The sequence below is a fragment of the Lytechinus variegatus genome, chromosome 1 (assembly GCF_018143015.1).
Source record: "Lytechinus variegatus isolate NC3 chromosome 1, Lvar_3.0, whole genome shotgun sequence".
In the NCBI taxonomy this organism is placed as follows: Eukaryota; Metazoa; Echinodermata; class Echinoidea; order Temnopleuroida; family Toxopneustidae; genus Lytechinus; species Lytechinus variegatus.
The window spans coordinates 61,128,400-61,154,597 of record NC_054740.1 but is presented as its reverse complement, the minus strand read 5'-3'; the positions used below and the strand labels follow the sequence as shown (position 1 = coordinate 61,154,597).

Genomic DNA, 26,198 nt, shown 5'->3' with positions numbered 1-26,198 from the left:
TAATGTTGTTTACATTGTTATATAATGTTTGCTAGTTTTAGTACATGTATTTCATTATTCATTTTGTAACACAAACAATCTTTATCAAGAAACACTGTTGTGTTTTTCCAGTTAAAGATATATTAATATTGCATCTTGCCTTTATTATTAGATTAGAACCAGAGATATTTCTCTTAAGTTTGGGTCAGTGTTTTTTTTTTAATAAAACCTATACTTATCTTAATTTCCAATTATGGAAGTAAATAGCAGAGTTGGAAAGTTATCGTCGATGTTTATATGTTTAAAAAGAATATTGATACTCATTTATTTGGCATTTGTTGATATTGTCACAGAGGAGAATATAATGTACAAAGTACAATAATGTACAAAAGGTGAATGCATGTAAAAATGTAAAGAAATTGATCATGAATATAGTTGAATTAAATGTAATTGGAGACTTTATATCTAAAGATTTATCCATGTATCAATGCCTAATTAAGAAAATGTAGACTTTGCAGGGTAAAGTGAAAGTCAAATAAATAAGATAAGCATATATAGAGAAAGAAAGAAATAAGGAATGAAAGAAAGAAAGAAAGAGAGAGAGAGAGAGAGAAGGAAGGAAGAAAGAAAGAAAGAAAGAAGGAAAGAAAGAAAGAAGGAAGGAAGGAAGGAAAGAAAGAAAGAAAGAAAAAGAAAGAAACTAGTCAGAGAGATGGAGCTAGGGTGTATGAGAGAGAAAGAGATGTGTGAAGGTGTTTGTGTGTGGGGGTTTGAGAGAAAGAGAAGGGTGAAAGAGAGGGGAGATAGTGTGGGGAAAGGGGGGATGTGAGGGAACATGAGAAAGAGAGGGAAAGGTAGGAAGAGAGATTTCCAAGGAATGCAGTTAATTACAAAGCACTATTTTAAAAGCTCCAAAGCAAAATGACAATAGATATGGGGAGTGATTAATAAAAGGGGGCATATTGATTTAACATTAGAGAAAAAAAACACGTTCATACACAGAGGACTGGGTGGGGGTAAGGTGATATGGAAGAGATAGAAAAGGGGACAGATATATGGATGATGTAGATTTGATGAATAGAAGTTATAGAGGTAACATTAGAATAAAAGCATTAGAAAAAGAATAATTTCTGTTTTTCTCCTACTTTTTCTTCTTTTACATGTTTCATGATTTTGGAGGTTTAATCATATAAATCATTAAAATTCTTGATGACTTGTTAAAAAAAGTTGATAAAAAAGACAACAGGTCTAGCAAAAAAATTGAGGTAACAAACATATAGCGGTATTAATTATAAAGGGATCCAGTTTTCTCAGATTATTTTATTTAAAAGTAACTGATATATAAATATGTTAAAGAGTAGGAATCGCATTCAGATAGCAAATTTACCATATTTTGTTCATGTTAGTTTGTGAGTACTATGGTCCATCAATCAATTATCATTTCTTTTTGTGGACGGAAAGAGGTTACGCACGACGCGGTTCAAATCCTTCGCCACAAAGGGAACAATATCCATAATCGCAATCGGAAAGGGGTATTCTTCCGAAACCACTGGCGCTTGTTGTCCAAATCCTGACACTATTCACATTGGCTTATCAAGCGTGCACTAACCGTATTTAGGTAAATCCATATTATAAATAGCTGTATGACAGACAGAATTATTATGGAACCAACTCGTCGCGTCAAAATTATCGGACAAACAGCAAAGATCAAAAGCGACGATATTTATCTCGGTGCAACACAAATCGACTTGAAAGTTCAAGTACTCTTCCATCTTTGAATATAACAATTTGATAAATCAACACTCTCAGTGGACGCCGACGACCGATAGTCTGGAGAAAAGAGATAAATAACCATTATTCACGAGACGTAATAAGCGAATGATATTATGTCACTTGGTTGTGTAATCGGAACGTTTGCTGGCCTTGGGTTGCAGACGATATTAGTTGGGTTGCTTGGCGCCCTTTTGGTTATCTGGTGTTTTGGATCGAGAAAACAGACGACATCCAACCTTCCACCGGGACCCACGGGTCTACCGCTTTTGGGATACCTGCCTTTTCTCAAACTGCCGCCGTTCAAAGGTCGGAATATTAGAACTTTGCAATCAATGTTTGTTTTGAAAGATTATATTGTATATCTCTTCGATCCTCTATAAATGATGTAAATTTGTATTCCCTCGATAATTTTACCGCCCTCCATCAGTTGTATGACTGCCTTTCTATATACCCTACCCCCTAATTAATCTTGCATATACCTACAGTAGTCATCAGCATAGTGAAATTGATAATATTGGATAAAGAAAGATTATAAACCTATAACCCTGCGAATAAATATCTGCGGTTTATAACGGCGGTCGCATAATGAGTGTATATCACAAAACTTTATTGTCGCGAATGTTATCAACTAGAATAATTTTCATTAATCGATTATACATTTCCTCATCATTAAGCAAGATAGTTTTTTCATGCAAAAAGCGGTTTTCGTTATTACTATATTGTCTTTTTAAAAAGCTGCATCATAGATAACGAACTTTCCCTCACGTACAACCAAAGCTATGCTTTTGAGTGACTCTCCCATTTCCACAGATACCCTTTTTTCTATTTAAATCATGTTATATCATTTGTCAACAAAATGTACCATATTTTGTGCATATCTTTATATGTTTATTATCATTGATGTTGTTGAATATAATTATAATGACAATGATTCGTATCGTAAATATTTGTTTTAAATGTATGAAAATGATTTGTAACAATATTTATGTCATTTCTGTTGGAAATAAAATCTGAATCTGAATAGAAACTATAAACATTGATTCTCTTTGCAACACATTACATAAAGGTTTCACACATTTGACAAAGCAATATGGCGGACTGATCAGCCTCCGACTCGGCACCAAACTCTGCGTGGTCCTCAACGATGTCGACTCTGTCAGGCAATCCCTGATCAAGGAAGCCGATGTCTTCACCGACCGCAACGTCCCCATCGAATACTCGCTTGCTCTTCCATTAGAAGGTGATCGACACAATCATAGAAAATATTTTTTTCAAGGTGCATTTCAAAAAGTCCATCCTTCAGAGAAGGAAATATTTATTTACTTATCATTTATTATTTATTTACTCATGTTGATCTTTACGTTTTTCACAACGAAAATGTGCGGCTATAATGCTCTTATATTCAGCGAAAAAACACAAACACCCTTGCCCGACATTGATGAATGGGTGACGTAGTTGATAAAATCACTTTTTTCTTTCAAAGTATTCCTCAAGTTTATATGTTTAGTTGGGTATATACCGAATGTATGAGCAATTTAAGGCGGCATACATTTTCTATATAGAGGTATGCATTAACAGATGAAGGAAGATTTGGGAATATACCAACAAACCTATATCATGTATAAAGTTGTGGTCCTCCAAGATACAGAGGACAGAGCAGAAAGTAGCTTTCTGATGATGGATTTTAAGTATCTTTCCAAGCGGTATGCAATACATGTATTAGCACTTGAGATAGGATCATATAAATATGATAAAGTATCATCAATGATGTTCCGCTTAATGTCTTTTCAGGAAGTCTCGCGTTTGCCAGTGGAGACAAATGGAGAGAACTGCGGACGTTCGTCGCCAAGTCGTTCAGATTGTTTGAAGTTGAAAAGGAGAAGTTGGAGTCTGTGATCGTGAGAGAGTCGGAGCGACTTTGCAAGGCTTTTCATGAGGAAGCAGTTGAAAGGTTCTAAATCAAAGCTAGAATAATTCCATATACATTCATGATGAATAACGTGCTTAACAATTGAAGATATCATTATCACAAGGGAAACTAATGAAATCTATTATTGAAATCTGGAATCTCTCAAAATAGAATGTCACAAAATGATATCGAGGACAATGACTTTTTTGAAAAAGTAATAAACGTAATATAAGAAATCGATTCACGAGAAAAAGGAGCAATTCTTTTACAATAGTTCTTAATGCGCTCATCTCACTCCAACTTTAATAGCATCACCACACCCCCCCCCCCCCCCTCTCTCTATCTCTCTTTCTCTTTCATTATCAACCTGTCCCTCTGATCTCCATCTATCTATTTCGGGCCCACCATAATGGTGACTGCACTAACCTTGGCACCAATGGGCCTGCGGTCTATTCTAAACTTGGTGCTCCTTAATTACTATTGCATAAGTAGGCCTATGCGTTATCTGGTATCTTTTTTTTAATTCATCATTTTCTTTATAAATACGTTTCTTTATAAGTTTTATATAATGTATAATTATCAGACTGATTAATGTTAGTATCCGATTGTTAGACAATAGAAGACAAACAGAACATTAGCGCTTATCATTATCTCATTATCACACCTTCAAGCTCCTCAGGTGGGGATGCCTTTGACCCACATCACATCATCAAGAACGCTGTCTCCAACATCATCTGCAGTCTCTGTTTTGGTCAAACTTACGAGTACTCGGATCCAGAGTTCAAGCATATCCTCACCGTTGTAGGTTCGTACTGAATGTTAATTTTAACAGAATATTTTTTAATCCCGAAAGGCGATTTATCAATTTATGAATATTCACAGAGAGAAAGAGAGGGGGGTCACTAACGTCTATGAATAATAGATGATATATAGTTACTTTTTACAATTCGATATACAGGACATCGTAATAATTTCTATACTAAAAGAACTCTAATTTGTTTAACAAATTTTCGGCATTACTCCTTTTCGTTTAAGATCAGTATGCTCGATCTGTAATGAAAATCATAAGATCAGTATGCTCGATCTGTATGAAAATCATAAATCATAAGTCAGAAAAAATTGGAACCAGTGGGATTCGAACCTGCCATCTACTGCTTTCCGGGCAGCGACTCAACCACCAGGCTATTCTGGTTCACGGCTAAGCCGCGATGAACTGGAATTCAAATACCCTCGATCCTCTTCTTTCTGACTCATTACTATTCAAATGCCGTCCGCCGTGGACAATAGATAGTAAATTAAGAGGCTTTTTATAGGAGGAAATTATAATTTGTTTAACAAATTTTCGGCATTACTCCTATTCGTTTAAGATCATACAGATCGAGCATACTGATCTTATGATTTTCATTACAGATCGAGCATACTGATCTTAAACGAATAGGAGTAATGCCGAAAATTTGTTAAACAAATCATAATTTACTCCTATAAAAAGCCTCTTAATTTACTAAAGGAACTCTGTTCTGATAGCAATACGTCAGTTTCATCCATTTGAAACATAAGAAATAGAAAAAATACTATTAACGACATAACACACTGTTTATTTGATATGAGTATATTTATGAAAATAATTTGATTAATTCTTCCGACAGAGGAAAAGAGATAAGAGAAAGAGATAAAACAATCCCCATCGGTCGTATTTCAAACTTGTGACTTACCAAGTTTTTAAAGTTGAAAACTTCAAGTTATACAAAATGAAAATTAGAATAAAGGATGTTAATTCCTTAATAAGGGATTAAATGTATTATTTTTGCCCCGAATCATTACATGATTTTAGGGTGGAGTGAGAGTTAGTATACTGCAAACTCGTGAGAACCTTTATACCTTTCTTTATTCAATTCTAGGAAATTCTTTCCGGAGCTTATCACCGTCTGGGCTCCTCTTGGTCAGTAGATATTTCTACTATACCCCGCTCTACCGCGAAGTCCGCCACGACCTCGCGGTCCTCCAGGACTTCATCCGTGGGATCGTCCAGCGCCACCAGGAAACATTTGACCCGGACAACACCCGTGATATCATCGATATGTACCTGGCAGAGGTCAGACAGCTGAAGGAGGATGGAAAGGAAACATATCTTAAGGTAGAAGTTCAAGTTAGAACGGGCGGGTGTTTCATAAAGCAGTTCGTAGATTACGAATGACTTTAAGCGCGACGGATGACTGTTTATTACGTTTAATGATATATTCCTATTCCAATCCCTTGTAAAGTCCTACGTATATTTACGAACAGTTTTACGAGTCACCCACCAGAAATGTACATATAATTATTTTATTTAGTAGTCTGGCACTTAAATTAGTCTCAATCTTTTACCTGGTCTCAAGGGTCTAGGCGTACAGCAAGGTTTTATTATCGACCCTCTCGTTTTTCGGATGTATGATTACTATCTTCATCTTATCTGATTTATTATTTGTTTATGATAGATATATACCTATCAACCATTGTTTAATTGTCATCATTGATATCTGGTGAGGATGAACACTGACTATCTGTTCTGTTTGGTTTCTTAGAAGGTATTAAATTTGTACCTACGATTACAGAAAAAATGTATATATATCATGTTAGGAAACGAATACCGATTTTCAACTTTATAGTTCGATCTATTTTGATGTCTCACATAGGAAGAAAATATCTGGAGGGGTGTGTTCGATATCTTCCTCGCTGCTTCTGAATCGATGACGTCAGCATTGCGTTGGATCTTACTCTACCTTATTGCATACCCGGAGCTACAGAGAAAGGTATTACTAAACAATTAACACAATTCGTGGGTTTCGTCTTTTTGGAATATTAATAATAAGTGATAAAATGCAACATTTATATAGTTTTTAGTGCAATGCTTCTAAGCGCTGCTACTGTGACCCCGGTTTCACAAAGGCTACCCTGACCAGGTGCTCGAGCATCCAAGGATTCCTTCGTAGTGGGTACCCACATATTTACCAGGGTGAAGAGTGGCAAATGTAGATAAACGCCTTGCCAAAGGATGCGAGTGTCATTGTGGGATTCAAACCTGGACCTTGTGGTTTGGAGACTTATCTATTGAACCACAACATTGCAATCAATTCATGCGAAGTACTTATTGACATGTGTCCCATCTATTTATACAGACTACATAAACATATGTGTTTCTATAAAAACAGTTAAAGTTGAGGTCAATTGACACCGGTCTAGTGCAAGGGTTGGTTGACGAGAATTGACACTGGTTTGGTGCAAGGGTTGGTTGACGAGAATCGACACTGGTTTGGTGCAAGGGTTGGTTGACGAGAATTGACACTGGTCTAGTGCAAGGGTAGGTTGACGAAAATTGACACATGTTTAGGGCAAGGGTTGGTTGACGAACGAGAATTGACACTGGTTTGGTGCAAGGGTTGGTTGACGAGAATTCAACTGGTTTGGTGCAAGGATTGGTTGACGAGAATTGACACCGGTCTCGCGCAAGGGTAGGTTGACGAAAAATTGGCACATGTTTAGGGCAAGGGTTGGTTGACGAGAATTGACACTGGTTTGGTGCAAGGGTTGGTTGACGAGAATTGACACCGGTTTGGTGCAAGGGTTGGTTGACGAGAATTAACACCGGTTTAGTGCATGAGTTGGTTGACGAGAATTGACACTGGTTTGGTGCAAGGGTTGGTTGACGAGAATTGACACTAATTTGGTGCATGAGCTGGTTGACGAGAATTGACACCGGTTTGGTGCAAGGGTGGTTGACGAGAATTGACACTGGTTTGGTGCAAGGGTTGGTTGACGAGAATTGTCACTGGTTTGGTGCAAGGGTAGGTTGACGAGAATTGACACTGGTTTGGTGCATGAGCTGGTTGACGAGAATGACACTGGTTTTAGTACAAGGGTTGGTCAATGAAACACACACCGGCTTGGTACAAGGGTTGGTTGACGAGAAACGGCATTAATCGCTGCTTGAAAAAGGCTCCATAAAACATTCTGAAGCTGGATGTAGACCAGGTGGGGATGTATATAATGGGTTAAATAGTTCGATGTACAGTGACGCTGGAATATTCTGGCCAAATGTGCTATGTGATGGCAAGGTTTTTTTTTTCTTTAGACAATGGTTCGACCCGAAAGGTTTGTCTGCTTAGAACGTTAATTTCCGGTGTCTCTAAGATCTAGTGATGCATGTTTGGAGTTCTTGGACCAGGATATAATAACTGGGTAGAGACGTTGTGTGATACCTCTGTGTTCTAGTTTTGACTCTGGTAAATGCAGTTCAAAATTTTCGAGGTTCATCCTAGCTACATCCCTTGATGCATGGCCAACGTGAGGTCTCACGATTAATGATCCACATTTTATGACCATATTTGGCAATAATTGCGTTTCAATAACAATTTACAAAACTTTTATTGCCCTTCGATATACAATGCTACGACATTTTTATTTTTGCGCTCGTTGCGCTGCCAAACGAGGCAACAACTGACAGCTGTATTCGAAATTATTGATATGATGTGATTCTTTCTATTTATTTAGATACGAGCTGACATTTTGCGAGTCATTGGGCCGTCTCGTAACCCAACCATCAAAGACCGCGACGAACTCCCGCTCGTCGAAGCTACGTGCATGGAAGTCCTTCGACTTCGACCACCGGCTCCTATGGGCGGTCCTCGACAGGTCAAGAGGGATGTTAAGGTCAAAGGTTATGTCATCCCGGAAGGGACGCTGGTCCTGACTAACCTCTGGCACATTCATCAGAACGCTGAAAATTGGCAGGATCCTGAGCGGTTTAACCCGAGTCGTTTTTTGAATGAAGATGGAAAGGAGTTGGTGAAGAATCCGGCTTTCTTGCCATACGGAGCAGGTAATCAGGCCACTTTAGAGAGTTCTCAGATGACGGCACACAGTGGACGGCATAAGAAACCTGAGCATCAGATCATAAACCGTGATTAGTCACGGTTTGATCCACAAATATCTGTGTGCCTTCTAACATGTCTGCCTCTGGGAAAGTTATATTCCTGAACTATTATTTCGCTCCCCACACGCAGCCCCAGCTGTATTATAAAGTTTTGTAGCTCTTGCTAAAATCTAGTCTTGGAATGTTCCTCGGAGAGAGGAGAAATTATGTAGCGAGAATTCGATAACTCAAGTATTAAATCATGTATGTTTGGACCTGGATGATGTATTAAGCGCTAAATATAGGGAAATATTTTTATTCAATATTATCATTAATACTATTATGCCTATTATTCTATGTGAAATGTATAAAACGGGGGATTGAGTGAATGGGAAAGCGCAAGAGTTGGTCAAAGAAAAATGAAACGGTGATGAGAAAAGCTTGCACTCCATTCACATAAGCACATCGCTCTTTAGTTTATTGTAATTAATTGTTTCAATCCATTCCATAAAACTTAAGTGTGTCATATGCTTTAATTCCCTAAAACTATAGCAGCAGTGAAGGCATATATGCATCAGTATACAAATTTCCGTATTTTTTTTTCTTTAAACTCAAATCTCGTAAATTTTTTATCGTCAAAGAAAATCGAAATGATCCCTATGGTTAATGGATGGGAAGTATTATGATATCCCCATGAAGCCAATCGGTAATGACAGATTACATTTAAGACAATTTCAAATACGTCATAAGCTAAGAGGTCTTTCATGAACATAATTTTTCTTTTGGCAATTTGTCAGATCTGACAACTTTTCTTGATTTCGATTGGCCGATGAACACATGCAGTTCTTGTAGTAATGATGGATAGAACATACTTTGGCGGATGTTTTTATCGGATAGAGCATCCGACGGGTCGCTTTAATTTGTAATGCTTCCTCCAATGAGTTGTGAAATTGAGAGGATTATGCAGCTTTTGCAACAGTTTTATTGATAATATTGGATAACTGACAAGAGAAAACACCTTATTGAGCTAAAATATGACTCATGTAGCTATTGTTTTGAAATAACCATTCGTGGTTTTCTTCCATTTTTTATTTTCAATTTATCAGGTAGGCGTCTATGCATTGGAGACCGAATCGCTAGGATGCAGATGTTTTTATTCCTAACCACCTTAATCCGAAGGTTCGAATTTTCCTTGCCGGATGGCGATGTTCCCGATTTCAACGTCGATGGTGGCAACTTCACTCTTTCCGCAGTGCCCTTCAAAATCATTGCCAGAGAAGTGGAGAGCAATATGGCCCCTACCGCCGTGCACACACAAATAGAAGATTGACCTCTTTTCCTTTTTATTTTTTTTTTCGTTACAAAAAATTAAGAAAAAGGGAGATGTTAATATAAAACCATTCTTCCTTTCTCGTATTGTGTTTATGTACTTGTGTTACATGTGTATCCCACCAAGGAGATATCATATCTCCTTGATCCCACAACAAGCTTTTACCTTTAGGGAATTACGTCTTCTTTTAACAAATCTGTTCTATATTATACTATATTATGACAAATTATTTTGTATAATTCATGCTGAATTTTTTTTTTGAAATTTAGAAAAAAAATAAATGATTTATTTTAATGAATTAATTTAGTGTCGCAAATATATCTTAGTTCTGTAACCAAGAGCTATTCTTGATCAAATTTTATTGTGAAAAGTATGCCTTATTATGTTATGATTATTTTGATGATGAATTTAGACATAATGTAAGGGGCACTGGGTCACTCCCCTGCGCCCCCCCCCCCCCACCCTTCCACCGAGAGTTGTACAAGTTATTAGGTATCCTGTGGTGACAAGTGCTCCCTCCCCTTTGAACTTCAGGTGAAGATTGATCAACATTCTTGTAATAAAACCAGGTGGATCAATGACCCTTGTCAGATTTTTGGACAATAAATTGTTGTTTTTTCCGATGAAGAAGCCCCTTTCTCACGAAACTAAATATGTTCCCTATTTTCTGTGCCCCCACCCCCCCCCCCTCATGCCCCGTTATGAAATGATACGAAGTTGCAAAACGGATTTAGCTGCAGACACCTCACTGATCACAATTCTAATATTTCGTACTTTTCATGTTTTCATAATGATAAAGTGGTGTAATCATGATGGCAATTAAAAATACTTGTAGTGAATAGGTGTTTGAACGCGCACACGTTGGTACCACTACTAGCAATACCTTCAGCATCATCTATTCAATACATGATTCAATTAAATGATAATCGAGAGAAATATGCTTTGCTCGAGGGCGTAAGGGTCGTGCTGACTCATGTAGGCGATCGAACACTGGACCTTCACATGCGCCTTAGTCGACCACTGGGTCATAATAGTTGTTGGTTCGGAATTTCGTAGTGTAATTATAATTCTTAACAATGAAAATAAATGTAGATATATCGTTAGAATATTTGAATGGTGATTGCGGTTAACATTTTTCAGTACTTAGAGCGTGAGTAGAGTGAGAGAGATCTAGAGAAAGGGGTGAAAGTCACGGTGAGAGAAAGATTTGGGGTTGATATTGGACTATATAATTCCATCATGTGTGTCAATCCGTGTTCATTGTTGGAGGTTAACTGATACATTTTCCCCTTTTCTGTCGTTTTTTATTTAATTTTGTTTATTTTTTTATTATTTATTTATTTTTGTGTGGGGGTCAATGGCGTGGTGAGTCTAAATAATATCAGGGGACGTAAAGGGCACAATTTATATTATGCTGCAGGCGAAGCGATCAAGTATAAAAAAAATCTATTGGGGATAAATTTTAAATTTTGACATGATTTTTTTTATGTATCATATAGTTTTTCTATCATTTTTTGTTTTCTTTTTCCCTTTTTTTGGGGGGGTGTACATGGCCCCAATCCACACATCTATATGCCATCAAAGGGGGTAGTCCTTATATTAAGTCTTTAGTTTTTAGTATGTGTTAGCTTTGTTCATCAACAAGACTAGGTACATGTATATTCATATACACAAAAGCAAAGCGCCGAGCTGAAATTTGAAAAATTTATCTGAAAATAAGCCATTTTCAGGGCTCTGGCTGGTTTTCATGGTTATTTCCCTTGGATACAATTTCAAATTTAAATTCCCATTTCAATCTTTGTTCTCCACTTATTTTACATCTTACACCGGGATAATTAAAGCAGGCCTGAAATAAAGAATACTAACAACAAGCTTAAGTGTGTAAGCTTTATTCATCAGAAAATATTCATATCAAGAAAAAAAAGTGACATTCAATAGGGTTGTAAAATTAACGGTTACACCGTTCCGAAGGTTCATAATTCCAAAAGTTCTTTATGCCGAAGGTTCGTAATTCCGAAACACACAAATTGCCTATACCTCGATGTTCGTTAATCCGAAAACGTAAAAGGGTTGGTTAATCCGAACATTTGTGGCGTTATTCCGAAGGTTCGTTATTCTGAAGGTTCGATAATCCGAAAACGAAATAAGGTTCGACATTCCGAAGGTTCGTTAATCCGAAAACGAAATAAGGATCGTTGTTCCGAAGGTTAATCCAAAAACGAAGTAAGGTTCATTGTAATTCCAAAGGTTCGTTAGTCTCAAAACGAAATAAGGTTAGTTAATCATTTAGTTTTCGGACTAACGAACCTTCGGAATTATGAACCTCATTTCTTTTTCGGAGTATTGAACCTTTGGAATTACGGTCGAACCTCACTTCATTTTCGGACTAACCGTCCCTTCGGAATTACGAACCTTTGGAAATACGAACCTTCGGAATATCCGAAGCTTCAGAATCACGAATGTATGAGAAATAAACGGGGCACAGGGGCACATCCCATGCGCTTGGTCGTGGGGAGTCGCGAATAAAAAATATATATAATATGATATGTTACTAGTGACCTTTTTTCCTTTTATCACCAATCTGTTTATGAAAGGCATGGTTTCATTGAACTTCAAGAAAAAGAATTATGGTCATCATCCGTATACACGACCGTCAATTATCATGATCATCTTGTAATCCTTTGATCATGATAATCATGATCATAATTTTCATATGATTCACATTATGTTGTCCGGAATTATTGGGGGATGAAAACACACGCCATCCCTTCTACCTGAAATATTGGGGAGATATATATGTATCCCACCCCACCCCCACCAAGACCTATGAGTTTGATTTTATATAGTAATTCAATTTTATTTTGTTATGTTCCTTTTTGAGTAGGCCTATTTGCTCTAGGCTTACATGTATCTCAGCTCTGACTGGAAAACATGTGTCAATTTGCAATAAATAAAACCGGGAGTGCTACACTACGGGCGGCAAGGGTGACTACCACCATGACTTTGAAAGAAGTGAAGAGAAAAAGGAATGGGAATACAAAAAGAAAGAAAAAAGGGAAAGGAGGTAGGAGAAATAAGATTTATATTGCCCCAAAGAACGCGCCACAACCCCACAACTGGGTTAGATTTGGTGGCAGAGCTAGAGTCTACTTTTCAAAACTGCTTTAGTAACTCAAAGACACCATGAAACCCGCGCCGCGGATGAAGTTTTGATTTATGATTTGAAATCAAAGAAATTATCATGGAATCTAACACCTCAGAATTTCTCATGAAAGCAGATGACTGCGAAATATTTGGATGGATTTTTGATTATGCTGCATGGATGGCATGGGACGAGTTCCAGCGAAATCATACCGTCGATTCCAGAACAGAAAGGTCATTCATGACGGGTACGTTAAAGCGCGCGGAGTGTCGGGTGTGGAGGGAGCTGCCAGGCGCTAAGGAGGAACGCCCGAGTTACGGCATCTCACTGCCACGACTGGTGTGAGGGTTCTCTTGCCTAGCCAGGCAGGCGCAGGTTCTTAATTCGTAGTCGTCGTAGAGTAAATGTTAGCTTTAAATACTCTCTAAGGAGCCAGGGGCTGATTGCACGAAAGGGTCTTTGCAAGAACCGTCTTTTGTCACTTCGTGTCGCCCATTTATTATGATGCGCCATTTGAATTTTGAAATGCATTTTAAAATTTAAAATTTAAATGCAAACATATTCTTAATATTCATCCGATGAAAGTAAACAAAACTTCAAAAAGCTTTGTTTATAAGAATTAAAATGATGTGATATGTCACTGATGTATCATGACATTGTATACAAATTGAATCAAATGCTAGCTATCAAATTTTATTTTTTTATCATACATTTCAGAAATATCCCGCATACAGCGCATATAACAATAAGAGATGGGCGACATAGGCCTACACAAAAGATGGTCCTTGGAAAGACCCTTTTGTGCAATTGGCCCCAGATGCCAGAGCATGTGCCTGTGGAATTTTTACTAACTCTGGTCGGGAAAAATGAAACCTTTAAGTCTTCAGAACCCCCTGATTTTCCGCTTTCTCAGACATGAATGATGAATCCAGCGAGGTGAGGCATAGAAATAATGATGATTATAATTCCTTAATTGTAATGCAAACAGAATTGAGGTCACTGAACCTGTATTTAGCACTCTCACTCAATCCCTGTAATTACGTCTATGTCCTGCAGGGGTAAGTGAAAAAAAATGTCCCATAAACAAGGACAATCTCAATTTCTCAAGACATGATTTGTCTTGGTTTATGAGGATATCCTTGTTTTCTAGAACAATCCCAATTTTTAGCTCACAGAGCTACCAAGTCTCACGCATTATGCGTGAGACTCAAGCATTTTGGACACTTGTTCATCCCCTCAAATCTCTGTCTCACGCAACTATCACAGCCTATCCCCATATACATTGTACATAATATCTGTGATCTCACTCAGATTCACAGAAAATCTCACGCATAGCTGGTCTTTGAACTTGGCATCTCTGAGCTCATCCGACCCGAAGGGCCAAATGAGCTTATGCCGTGGGTCCGTCATTCGTCCACAATTTCAAAATGCTACTTCTTCGCCATTTCAAGTCTGATTTCAATTTTGTTTGCTTTATATGATAGCACTAGGTGGGGGATTCAAAACTTCTACACAGAATTTTGAAATTCATAAAATATGCTAATTTATTCGCATTTTTCAAAATTCACCAAAATTCTTGTTCTTTATTGGTTGAACAATTTTGAATTTTTTGCTTCCATCTGGTAGAGCTTCATGAGGATCACCAAACTTCTACACAGAATTTGAAATTTTGACCGGAACAATTTTTATGCTTATTTATGCGAAAGTAATTTATGCATGTTTTTTAAAATTCACATAAAATGCTTCTTCTTTATTTGTTGACCGATTTTGATTTTTTTTCCTTCCATCTGGTAGAGCTTCATGAGGTTCACCAAACTTCTACACAGAAATTTTGACTAGAACAATTTTTATGCTAATTTATGTGAAAGTAATGTATTCATATTTTTAAAAATTTACATAAAATGCTTCTTTATTTGTTGACTGATTTTGATTTTTTTTCTTCCATCTGGTATAGCTTCATGAGGTTCACCAAATTTCTACACAAAATTTTGAAATTTTGATTAGAACAATTTGTATGCTAATTTATGCAAAATTAATTTACTCATATTTTTACAAATTCACATAAAATGCTTTTTCTTCTTTAATTGTTGACGGATTTGTATTTTTTTTCTTCCATCTGATAGAACTTCATGAGGTTTACCAAACTTCTACACAGAATTTTGAAATTTTCAATAGAAAATTATTTATGCTTATTTATGCAAAATTTATTCATAAATAACAGAAAATGCCTCTTCTTTATTTGTTGACAGATTTTGATTTTTTTTTCTTCCATCTGGTAGAGCTGCATGAGGTTCACCAAATTTGTACACAAAATTTGGAAATTTTGCTTGGAAAATTATTTATGCTAATTTATGCAATATTCATAAATCACACACAAAAAAATTCATCTTCATTTGTTGATCAATTTCAATTTTGTTTGCTTTATATGATGGCTTGAGGTGGTGATACAAAATATCAAAACAGAATTTTGAAATTCATTAAATATGCTAATTTATTCATATATTTTCGAAACTCACAAAAATTACTTATTTTTTTGTTGATTGATTTTGATTATTTTTGTTCCATCTGAGAGCTACATGAGGTTCACCAATGTCCTACACAGAGTTCAGAAATTTTTACTAGAAAGTCATTTATGCTTAATTTATATGAAATTTATTCATAGATCACAAAAAATGCTTCTAAGTCATTTCTTCATCAATTTCAATTCTGTATCAATTTATTTCACCAATATAATTCACAACAGTGTCAACTGGGCTAAAATTAAAATTATGTTAAATTTCGTTGCGAGATGCTGGATGAGCTCCACATCATTGATGTGCTAGTTGGACCAGCACCTCTACGTTGATTTATATTTTTTCAAAACAAAATATTTTTTTAATAGACCCAATTATAAAAAAAAGTATTTAGAGAAGGGGTTCTACTCGCCACTGTTTACTTCGTTAGCTAATTGAGCTGATTTTAGCGGACCATCGCATATTTGCAATCAATTATGGTGTTGTCAAGAACATTATGGACATTGTTATGATTGTGGATGTAAGGATAATGCACAAGTCCTACATGTAGGTCACATGACCAAGGTTACAGCCAATCGTCATTTATGATGACCCCGTAATGAATTAAATGTTTTATGGTCGCATGAATGGTGTTTCTTTAAAATCATTATTCCATCAGTTGTTCGCATAGTCAGCACTGCTGTTATTGCTATTGAACCGCATAATGCAGGCGAGACTGCCAGAGACATTCCACTTGTTTAATTTATAGAGATGTTTAGTTTTACTGTTCGTGTAGACAGGAATAACCGTCGTTTCTGGGGATTTATTCAACAATTTTTGACATTTACTATCATCCCCATTCACCGATTGTAAAGTGTTAGTGTGAGCTCGCATGTGTTATCACGCCCTCCCTTTTGTCAATTGACTGTCCAGATTTCGATGTAGTTTTTTACATTGAATTTACACTCTAAGAATTTATTAACTACAAGATATCAATTTATAATTTCTAATCAATTAAAAAATGTAAAAGATTTATATTGAAAGGTATGAAAATGGTACTTTACCGATGTTTTCTTGAGAATCACTCCCAAAATGGCAGCCCAAAATTACAAATGAAGCGTGCATCGACAACTTACGAATGTGATATCGATATTAATTATAATGGGATCTGCTCCACATGCGAGCTAAACCGCTACGATCACAGGTAGCAGACAACATTCGATATATTGAGACATTAACGATAATGACGTCATTCAAGATGGCAACTTGCAAGAAAAACCGTCAGCTCGGGTGAAAATGTCTAAGATGAATGGTTTCTGGATCATCCAGAGGATTTTTATCAATAACTCCGGTCCAAGGTACACAATCACTTATATTTCCCTGATAATGGAAACCATGAAACTAAAGCTAAAGTTATACGTTGGCTGTTCGTACGGGCCTCCAAGCTCTTCAGTCTATGTATTGGTGAGTGAGCCAACGTAGTTCAGCGGAACAACCCAAATACAGAGACTGAAGCTCTTGGTCTAGGATTCATGGGTGAAAATTGGTTGCTTGAATCAAACAAGGAATCTGGAACTTAATAGTAAGGCCTACAGTTTGAAGTGAATGATCTATTGTAAAATTTTGACAGTGATTTGCGATTGATTACTTTAAAACATTTTCTTGTAAATCCCCTTCAATATTTTTTTGACAGGAGTGATGGAATACACCCCAGGGGTGAACCAAGAAAGGATCCACCATGTTGAGTTTGTCCATCTCCTCTGCCTGTTGGCTGACGGTGAGAAGGTCGACCTGTGTTACACCAGGGGAGATGAAGCCCATCGTACACCCCTGGAGATTGCCTTGGATAACGTCACCAAGCTCGAGGAAAGCCTGAAACAGAAGAGCCCGATGCGGAGCGAAATGGCCGAAATGAGACGACTCATCAAGATTCAGGTGAGAAAACGTTCCCTTTTGTTTTATTCTGCATATGACTTACTTTTGTTGGTGTGAACTGGGTCATTGTTGTTGCCATACATGTGAATCAATACACTTGTGATTCCATACTCCACAGACCACTGCTCCAGTGGATCATAAGTGAGGGGGGAAATTCTCCCTGGTGTAAATTTGGTTAAATAGAAACACACACACAAAAAAAGAAAACATTGGTGAAGATTTGCCAAAAATCCATCCAAGAATAACATGGTTTTGGATTTTTGACATTTTTGTAAAATGTGCTAAAGAGCAATTTTTTATCAGCAAAGTCCCAGTCACACTCCCCTCTAAATTTCAAGGCAAGAATTCCTGATTCTGAAATAAAAAATGTATAAAATTGAATTTGAAGCATGTCAAAATTGGGCCCAATATGGGGAAGAATGATCGTTTTGAGGAGACAAGAACCACATGAGGTTATTCTTCATTTGTATAATTTTTATTCTATGTGTCATTTTGGTTTGTAGACTAGGCTGTTGTTTGGTTTGATTGTGGATGTGTGCAAATACTCAATTTTTTAAGATAATAGATTATATTTTTCATTGTCAGAGTTTTCAAAGCACAACAATTATTATCCCAGCATTAGTTTGAGCTACATATGCCACTTCATGTACCCAGATACCTCACCTGGGTTGATAGCATTATACTATGGATCAGTTTCTTGCTGAAGAAAATTACACTCTGTCTTACATTTGAAGACATCTTTTTTGAATCCTTGAGACTGGGCCACAATGCTCCATTAGATCAACATGTTTCCTCTGTTCATACAGGCCGTTCTTGCTCTGTTGACGGCTCAGGACACAAGTCTGCTAAGGATATTCTAGCCAAAGCAGGTTAAACGATCAGTTTCTTGTTGAAGGATTACACTTTGTCTTACATTTGAACCCATGATCTCTGTTTTAAAGTCCAGAGACTAATCCACTGGGCCACAATGCTCCATTAGATTTGTTAACAATGTATCAACATGTTTCCTCTGTTCATACAGGCCGTTCTTGCTCTGTTGAGGGCTCGGGATACACAGTCTGCCAAGGATCTTCTGTTAGCATTGTGGCCAAAGCAAATTAAACGATCAGCAGAAGACAAGGTAAATAAAAGCAAAAAAAAAAATCAAAATATGATGTGCTGGACACCGTTCTCATTATACTTTCGAAAACTAGTTTACTGGAAACTGGTTCAGGAAACGAGTTTGGAGATCGCTTTGCTAGCGTTCCCATTTGATCACCCGAAAATGGTTTTCAAAACCACTTAACAAAAAACCATCTTGTTGCCATGGGAACACTCAGTGGGGTGACATGTTTCGCGCGAAATTTGAAACCACAGCATCGGCATACAGTGTGTGGAATAGCGCGCTCGAAATGTGCGAGGATCGCTTCCTGTTGTGTCCACACTAAATTCAGTTTAACGAGGCAAAGCAATCTTCAAAACTCCATCGCAAGGTGGTTTTCTGAACCGGTTTGGAAGATCACTTCCAAGACCTCTTTGACCGTTCTCATTACTCATTAAACAAGTTTCCAGTATTAAAACTAGTTTTAGGACAGTAGTTAGAACGGTGCCTATGTATCCTAGCAGTCAGGAAAGACTTTCACATGTACATTTGGGCAATTTTTAAATTGGCATTGGTCATAGATTGCAAACATTTATTACTGATAAGTTCAGTTTTTGGGACACAGGGCCCTCCACTCCTGTATGTATACAGTGGAAAATTCATCATCATAATTTTATTCAGTCAGCATTTTGACTCATGAATTTAATCACTGCTCTTTCTATACAGGAGGTTGTGACTACTCTGAATGCCATGATAGAAGGCAAGAAGAACAAGGCATTTGATGCGGCACACAGCCATCCAAAGTTCTGCCAGTCGCTGATACCCATCCTGAAGCAGGTCCATGACCAGTTCAAGAGGCCGTTCCTCATCGAGGTCAGTTCAGGTTTTCTCTTCTGCGTGTTGTAATAAGGACCCAATCTGATTTTTTGCTCATTATTGCTAAATTTAATGCAGCAAATGTCAAAATCCTAGTAATTTCTTGTGAGTGGGCTGTATGTGCGCATAGCCATAGAACTTGCACTGTAACTGCATTGGCGATGTTGAATTAGGGTTTCATTAAGCTGGAGCTCTTCGCCTTTACAACATTTAATTTTCGCAGTATACAAAATGGATTTCATGTTGATACTGCTCTTTGGTTTACTTGTGAAAAATATCAGGTGAGACATTTTTGTCTCCGATTTTCCGACGGCGGCAGCGTCAACATCAAATCTAAACCCAAGCTTAAGTTTTTGAAATAATATCATAACTTAGAAAGTATTTGGACCTAGTTCATGAAACTTGGACATAAGGGTAATCAAGTATTACGGAACAATTTGCCTTGGTTTCAGGCCACATGACCAAGATCAAAAGTCATTTAGGGCCAATGAACTTTGGCCATGTTAGGGGTAGTTTTTGAATTGCCATCGTAACTTTGAAAGTTTATGGATATAGTTTATGAAATGTGGACATAGGGGTATTCCGGTATCATTGCTCATCTTGGACAAGTCGTAGGTCACTTGATCAAGATCAAATGTCATTTAGGGTCAATGAATGTACATGTAGTAGCATATTATATGAGTGGTGTTTTAGGGGGAATAATTATATCATAGTCATTTCCAAAGTCAGCACTGCTGCTATATTGAATCACATAATGCAGGCAAGACTGCCAGAGGTGCTCCACTTGTTCCACTTGACGACAAGTAGTGTGAATTCTCATTATTGCAGTTCACTGTCAAAAGGATGTTTACATGTACATCAAAGCTTTGCCATAAAAAAAGTTTGCTGGGCATTTGTGGTGATTTCCAGGTAATCTATTATGTTGACCGTATAGCAGGTTCAAGATTAAGTACTGTAGGTGACAAAAAGTAATATTGAGAAAGGGTGTCCTTAGTTAGAACCAATCTGATGCACCAGTCGTGTAATTCTTATTCCCTTAGAGGATGTTAAGTCTTTTGATTTCCGTTTGAGTGCTCTGAAATTGAAAGAATTTTCTCTGCAGGTTAAAGCGAGAAAATTTATCAAGAGTGACATTCCATGCTATGAAGTGAACATGTACATTGTATATGGTTAATGGTCAGCTCCCTTGAGAGGAAAACTCCCCTGGTGACTTCATCAAATGAGCTGTTGTTTGGGTAAAAGCTTTCTCCTGGGAGATTTTTCCCCTTGCCAGTGAGCTCTCCTCTCCAAGTGGTGTGCTTTAGGGTGCAATAAAGGGAGATGAAATCCTGCAAACCAGTTGTGAATACAAAAAATAAAAAATAAAATCAATGAAAATTTGAGAATAAAAAATGGGTGCAATAAAGGAAGATGAAATCCTGCAAACCAGTTGTGAATACAAAAAATAAAAAATAAAATCAATGAAAATTTGAGAATAAAAAATGAATGAATGAGCTTCAGATCACCAACACTAACACCAAACATGAAATCATTCCAATCTCTGGGGGTGTGAGTGGTTGGTGAATCAGGAAATTACATGTAAATCATCAACACCAGCTTCAGCAGACAGCATCCAACACCAGCATTCAACACAAACTGCCAGAAATATGTCATATTTTTCAAGGTCAATCCCAACACCAGCCTGATTTCAAGTATGGTGTTGGTGTTGGTGTTGGTGTTGTCACATCACCAACACTTAAATTCTGTACTTCAACCTAGTTAGATTACCCATTGTTCATGTGGGAATCGTAAATGGAGGAGTTATCCCATACTTGCAAACTGTCCCTCTATATATTTTTTTCACCTTCTCTGTTTTGGTGTCCCTTTTTATGTGAACATTTGCCCATACATGAAGGCTTGTTCTTTATTATGAGGTTGTCCTTTGTCCCTGTTACATGTACGTGTGGACTTACAATATTGGCAGGTAGGTTGTCCATGTGATTTTAAGATTCCCTTGTGGATGAACTTTCACCTTTACTGTTCATGGATTTCTTTATAGGTAATTGCCAAGAAGAAGGACATCCAGACGGCAAAGCCAGCTACCGTCATCCCTCATAGTCAATTAAAGAAGGCATGTGGACCCAAAATGTGGAAAAAAGTCCTTGAGGCATCAGAGAAAATGGTACTCGTATCACTTTCTCTCCCTCTCTACTAACAGTATAGGGGTGTTGGAGATAAATGCCAGTTGTGGTGACGATTTCAAAATGAGTTCTTACGGAATCCACTAAAATGACCACTTAAGTTTTTGTATGTATGAATTAAAAAGTATGTGTCAAAAGATTGGCAGACAAATATTAATAATATATCAGGTTAGCCAACTTCACTTAAAAAGATATAAAAAGATCAGCAATGATATAAATCATTTTTGCAATTTTTAAGTGGTTACTTCAGCTTTAACTTCATATTTCAATAAATATAAGTTATTTCTTTGTCAAACAAAAAAGTGAAAAAGAAGAGAAAAAGGGACAGAAAAATGAGACAAAAAAGGAGAAATAGTAATAAAGAATAGAGGACATTATTTATTGATTTTTAAAAACCGATTACGATTATGGTCCATTACGATCGGTTATGATTTCATGCATGTTATAGAGCATATCCGGGGATGGGGAAAAGGGTGTGGTTAATCTACCAGAAAATATAAGGAATAATATTCCACATGATAGTTTACCAAAATAGCAAAATTAAAACAGTCGTTACTCCCTTATGATACTGGTCCAAGAGCCTCTTTATTCGACTTTTTATCCAATATTGTAAGTTTGATCACAAATTTTGAAGATAAGAAAAAAAATTACTGTTAATGTTATTTTTTTCATATTTTGTTTTTCTTATAAGTTGGTGAAGATTTGAAGATAAAGGAAAAATTCCTGTCATTAATGTTCTTTCATATTTTGTTCTTATTTTAAATTTTCATAGGTGGAAGAAGGCAAGGCCTCCAGTTCAAGCTCATCTCCGAGAAGTACTCCAAGTAAGATGTTCAAAATTCAAGTTTTGCGGGGCTGCCAACTATTAAGAAAAATTCACAATTTCATAGCAAACTATGTTATGTTGGTACGTGTACAGTGCACCAAATAATTGTGCACTTAAATTGGTCCTAATTTCATTTTATTACTCTTTGAGTGAGGTTGTGTTATGGGAAGCCAGCAAGAAATGAACCTCATATTTGTCTCACCTGCATAGCAGAGTGAGACTATAGGCGCTGCTTTTCTGGCGGCGGCGCCGTCAACATCATATCTTAACCAAAGGTTAAGTTATTGAAATGACAGCATAACTTAAAAATTATATATATATATATTGTATAGTTTTAACATATGAAATCCCAACATTTGACAACCTTCGCATCAACGAAATGATTTTGCGTCTTGGTAATTTTTTTTAGGACGTGGTCTAAAGTTGCCGGCTTCATCAACTTCAGAAGAAGAGCCTAGTCCTGCGAAAAGGTGAGAAATTAACATTTTTAATTGGCAAGTCCTCTCCAAGATAAATTGGTTTGGATATGAATCAAATGATAGTAGACCCAAAGGTCAGTCTTTACTGATTTTCCCTTATGGGCAATCCCATGAAATGCGAACGTCAGACCCCCTAACACAAGACTTTCCGTGAAGGAATTGTCTTGTTCTTGTTCTTATGAAAAGTTATAATGCTCTCAAATTATCAAGACTAGAGCAGTTCATGAATTGAAGTAAGTACGGAGAAACAAGGTTGACTATTTCATGGAATTCTGAAACTGTCTAAATAAGGACAAAAAGAACACCAACAAAAAGTAGGCTGAAATGCCCACCCCCCCCCCCCCCCCCCCCCCGAACATTTCAAGGCAAATGATTGTAATTGCAGTAAAAAACTGATTTCATGTCTGTAAAACCAAGATCAATTTTCACAATCCCATTTTAGACCAAGATCTGGGACAGTTGCACTAATGGAACTGTAGGAATCATGAAATATCAAGCTGAAAAAAAATCACCTGAAGATCAGTAGATCACCAACATGGATAAACACTTGTGGGACATTGTATTATCATTGCTTGGAAAAATGGCACGACATTTGACTGGCATGCCATGCTCAAATATATTCAGCAATTTCATAATTTCTTCATGAATCCTTTGGTACACACATTTTTTGTATTTATGCAATGGTGCTCAAAGGTGAACCCCACCAAAAAAGTGAACATTTAAAGTGTTCAAGTTCTGCCATGTTTTAAATGAAGAGTTTGATGGCAAAAGGGGTTAGGTCCACTCCAAGAAAATCATTTGTTTAACTCTCCCATACATGTATTGCAATATTCATATGCAAAACTTAATTTTCCTGATACAATACCATGTGAACATATAATTATATAACATATAATTATAATAGTGTCCTTTGGCAAGGCGTTAATCCACACTTTGTCACTCTCGACCCAGGTGCTAAATGGGTACCCGTTAGGATGCGAAAGATATTGTATGTTTGATTTTGCCAGCGCCATAATGAGGCTGCAAGGAATGCTCTCCAGGGAGTGGAAATTGTGCAATTTCGTGCGGGATTGAAATGAATCCAATGTCCGGGGAAATATGCTGTAACGCGCTTTGAGCCATTCTGGGAAAAACGCTTTATAAAAATTGGCTATTATTATTATTATTTTATTATTACCTTGCTCCAGGGGAAGAAGCATCCGATCGCTGAGGTATGGACAGAGTTCCAAGATTGCCAAGAAGTCGTCGGATCCTGAAAAGAATCCAGAGAAAGTTGAGTGGGACAGCATCATTGACAGTGATGAGGAAGGTGAACTGAAAACGAGGATAAATGGTAAAAAGTAAGTTCTATTTCTTATTCTACATTTATGGTTATTCTTCTGTGAAGGTAGAATGGGAAAACATAATGGACAGTGATAGTGACTGAACTAAAACATGAGAAATAAGAACTGAAAATATTGGATTTGTTCTTCAAGTAAAATGAATGTGAAATTTAGAAGCTCGTATTCTGAACTCCACGTTAACTTACATGATGATATAAATCTATGGTTTAACTATGGATAGCCAATCTATCCATCAATCACAAAGAGATTGTGTTTGTTTAACCACTAGACATTATATATGAATGATATTTGCGATGCCTTTCTTTTCCATTAAAATCATCTGAAAGGAGTGAAGTTGATATAAAAAAAAAAATGGTTAAAGCAGAATTTTTACGTCTTTGGCTTTTCATAATTTAAACTCATGTTGATTTTAAACCAGAGAAATCACAATACAGGCTATTGGATTACATTGAGAAACGACATGTATTAAGAATAAGGATGTACAACCGAACATAAAATGGGGATAAAAAAAGATGAATTTGTATGAAGGGTACTGATTTTTTCAAATGCACTATGAAAATGTTATGACCTCTGACAAAGTTTCAAGTTGTCATGTTTGCATTTTGAGGGTTTCTATTGATGAGTTGTCTTTAGTACACGTATGTATGGAAATCAAGAGATTCAATTCTGTAATTTATACATAATATTAAATCAGGAGGATAATATGATAATCTACAGTGTATTGAAGTCATATTAATCTTTATACTACTCTTCAGATTCTCTTTCATTATAATTTGCATTTTTTTTCTATCAGGTGACAAATCAATCAACACTCCTGTGATAAATGCCACCCTTGGAGAAATCCCAGGTAATATTCCACATCGAAAGCATCACAAGAACCCTACACCAACAAAGAGGAGGCCCTGGTCTTCGGAAGAAGAGGAGGAACTGAAGCTTGGCATCAACCGCTTCGGGGTCGGCAAGTGGGCGGAAATCAACGAGGCTTATAGTTTCAACAACAGGACAAACGTGCAGCTGAAGGACAAGTACAGGACAATGGTGAAACAAGGCCTTATTTAGACAGATATGAATTGGACTATGATAAACTCAGGCCTCAGCGTCAACTTGTCGTCTGGCGAGATGACTGCATGATGAATACAGGACAATGGTGATTCAATGTCTCCCTAGATCAGCAACTAGTCGCCTGGCTAGTTTGTGAGACAGCAAGATAAGTCGAGGAAGAAGATAAACAAGGCCTCCGCAGCGACTTGCCATCTTGCTTCTTTGTTAGACAGCAAGATAAATCAAGAAGAATGGTAAACCTAGGCCTCTGCAGTAATTTATCATCTTGCTTGTTTGTTAGACCGCAAGATAAGTCAAGAAAAATGATAACCAAGGCCTCCGCCACAACTTGTGATCTTGCTTCTTTGTTAGACTGCAAGATAAATCAAGTACAATGGTAACCCTAGGCCTCTGCAGCAGCTTGTCTTGCTTGTTGGTAGACAGCAAGATAAATCAAGGACGATGGTAAATTGAGGCCTCCGCAGCAACTACATGTAGTTTATCTTGCTTGTTTGTTAGACAGCAAGATAAGTCAAGGAATAACATAACCAAGGTCTCCACAGGAACTAAAACTCATCCTGCTTGTTTGTTAGACCACAAGATAAGTCAAGTACAGTGATATATTAAAGCCTCCACAGTAACTAGTCTTCTTGCTCGTTTGTTTGACAGCAACATAGGTCAAGTGCAATGGTAAACGAAGGCCTTCGCAGCAACTAGTCGTCTTGCTTGTTGGTAGACAGCAAGATAAGTCAAGGACAACAGTAAACCAAGACCTCCGCATCAAAGTTTGAGATTTCACAATGTTTGTCGCGAATACTGCGCATCAATTTTCATGCATGATGATGTCACAATGACCTTCTTGCATGATAGCATTTTTACAATTGCTTTCATCCAAAATATTAAATGCCAATTGACCAATCAGAT

General features: G+C 37.1%; 2 protein-coding genes across 3 annotated transcripts; both read left to right on the top strand.

Annotated features, from left to right (window-relative positions):
* Positions 1-1,805: 1,805 nt before the first annotated feature.
* LOC121418765 (cytochrome P450 2U1-like) lies at positions 1,806-9,999 on the top strand. The gene is made up of 8 exons (XM_041612867.1): positions 1,806-2,058; positions 2,819-2,992; positions 3,544-3,703; positions 4,333-4,466; positions 5,560-5,795; positions 6,334-6,450; positions 8,189-8,516; positions 9,656-9,999. The coding sequence occupies exons 1-8, from the start codon at positions 1,866-1,868 to the stop codon at positions 9,877-9,879; spliced, it is 1,566 nt and encodes a 521-aa protein (XP_041468801.1). The 5' UTR covers positions 1,806-1,865; the 3' UTR covers positions 9,880-9,999.
* Positions 10,000-13,045: 3,046 nt separating this feature from the next.
* LOC121418757 (telomeric repeat-binding factor 2-like) lies at positions 13,046-25,455 on the top strand. Of its 2 annotated transcripts, none has more exons than XM_041612854.1 (9): positions 13,046-13,268; positions 17,207-17,448; positions 18,470-18,568; positions 19,256-19,402; positions 21,444-21,515; positions 22,358-22,409; positions 22,821-22,881; positions 24,078-24,223; positions 25,027-25,455. In XM_041612854.1, exons 1-9 carry the CDS (start codon positions 13,121-13,123, stop codon positions 25,290-25,292), a joined length of 1,233 nt encoding a protein of 410 aa, XP_041468788.1. In that variant the 5' UTR covers positions 13,046-13,120; the 3' UTR covers positions 25,293-25,455. The 2 variants fall into 2 exon arrangements, with proteins under 2 accessions (XP_041468788.1, XP_041468778.1); XM_041612844.1 differs by having other exon boundaries at positions 21,444-21,566.
* Positions 25,456-26,198: the final 743 nt, after the last annotated feature.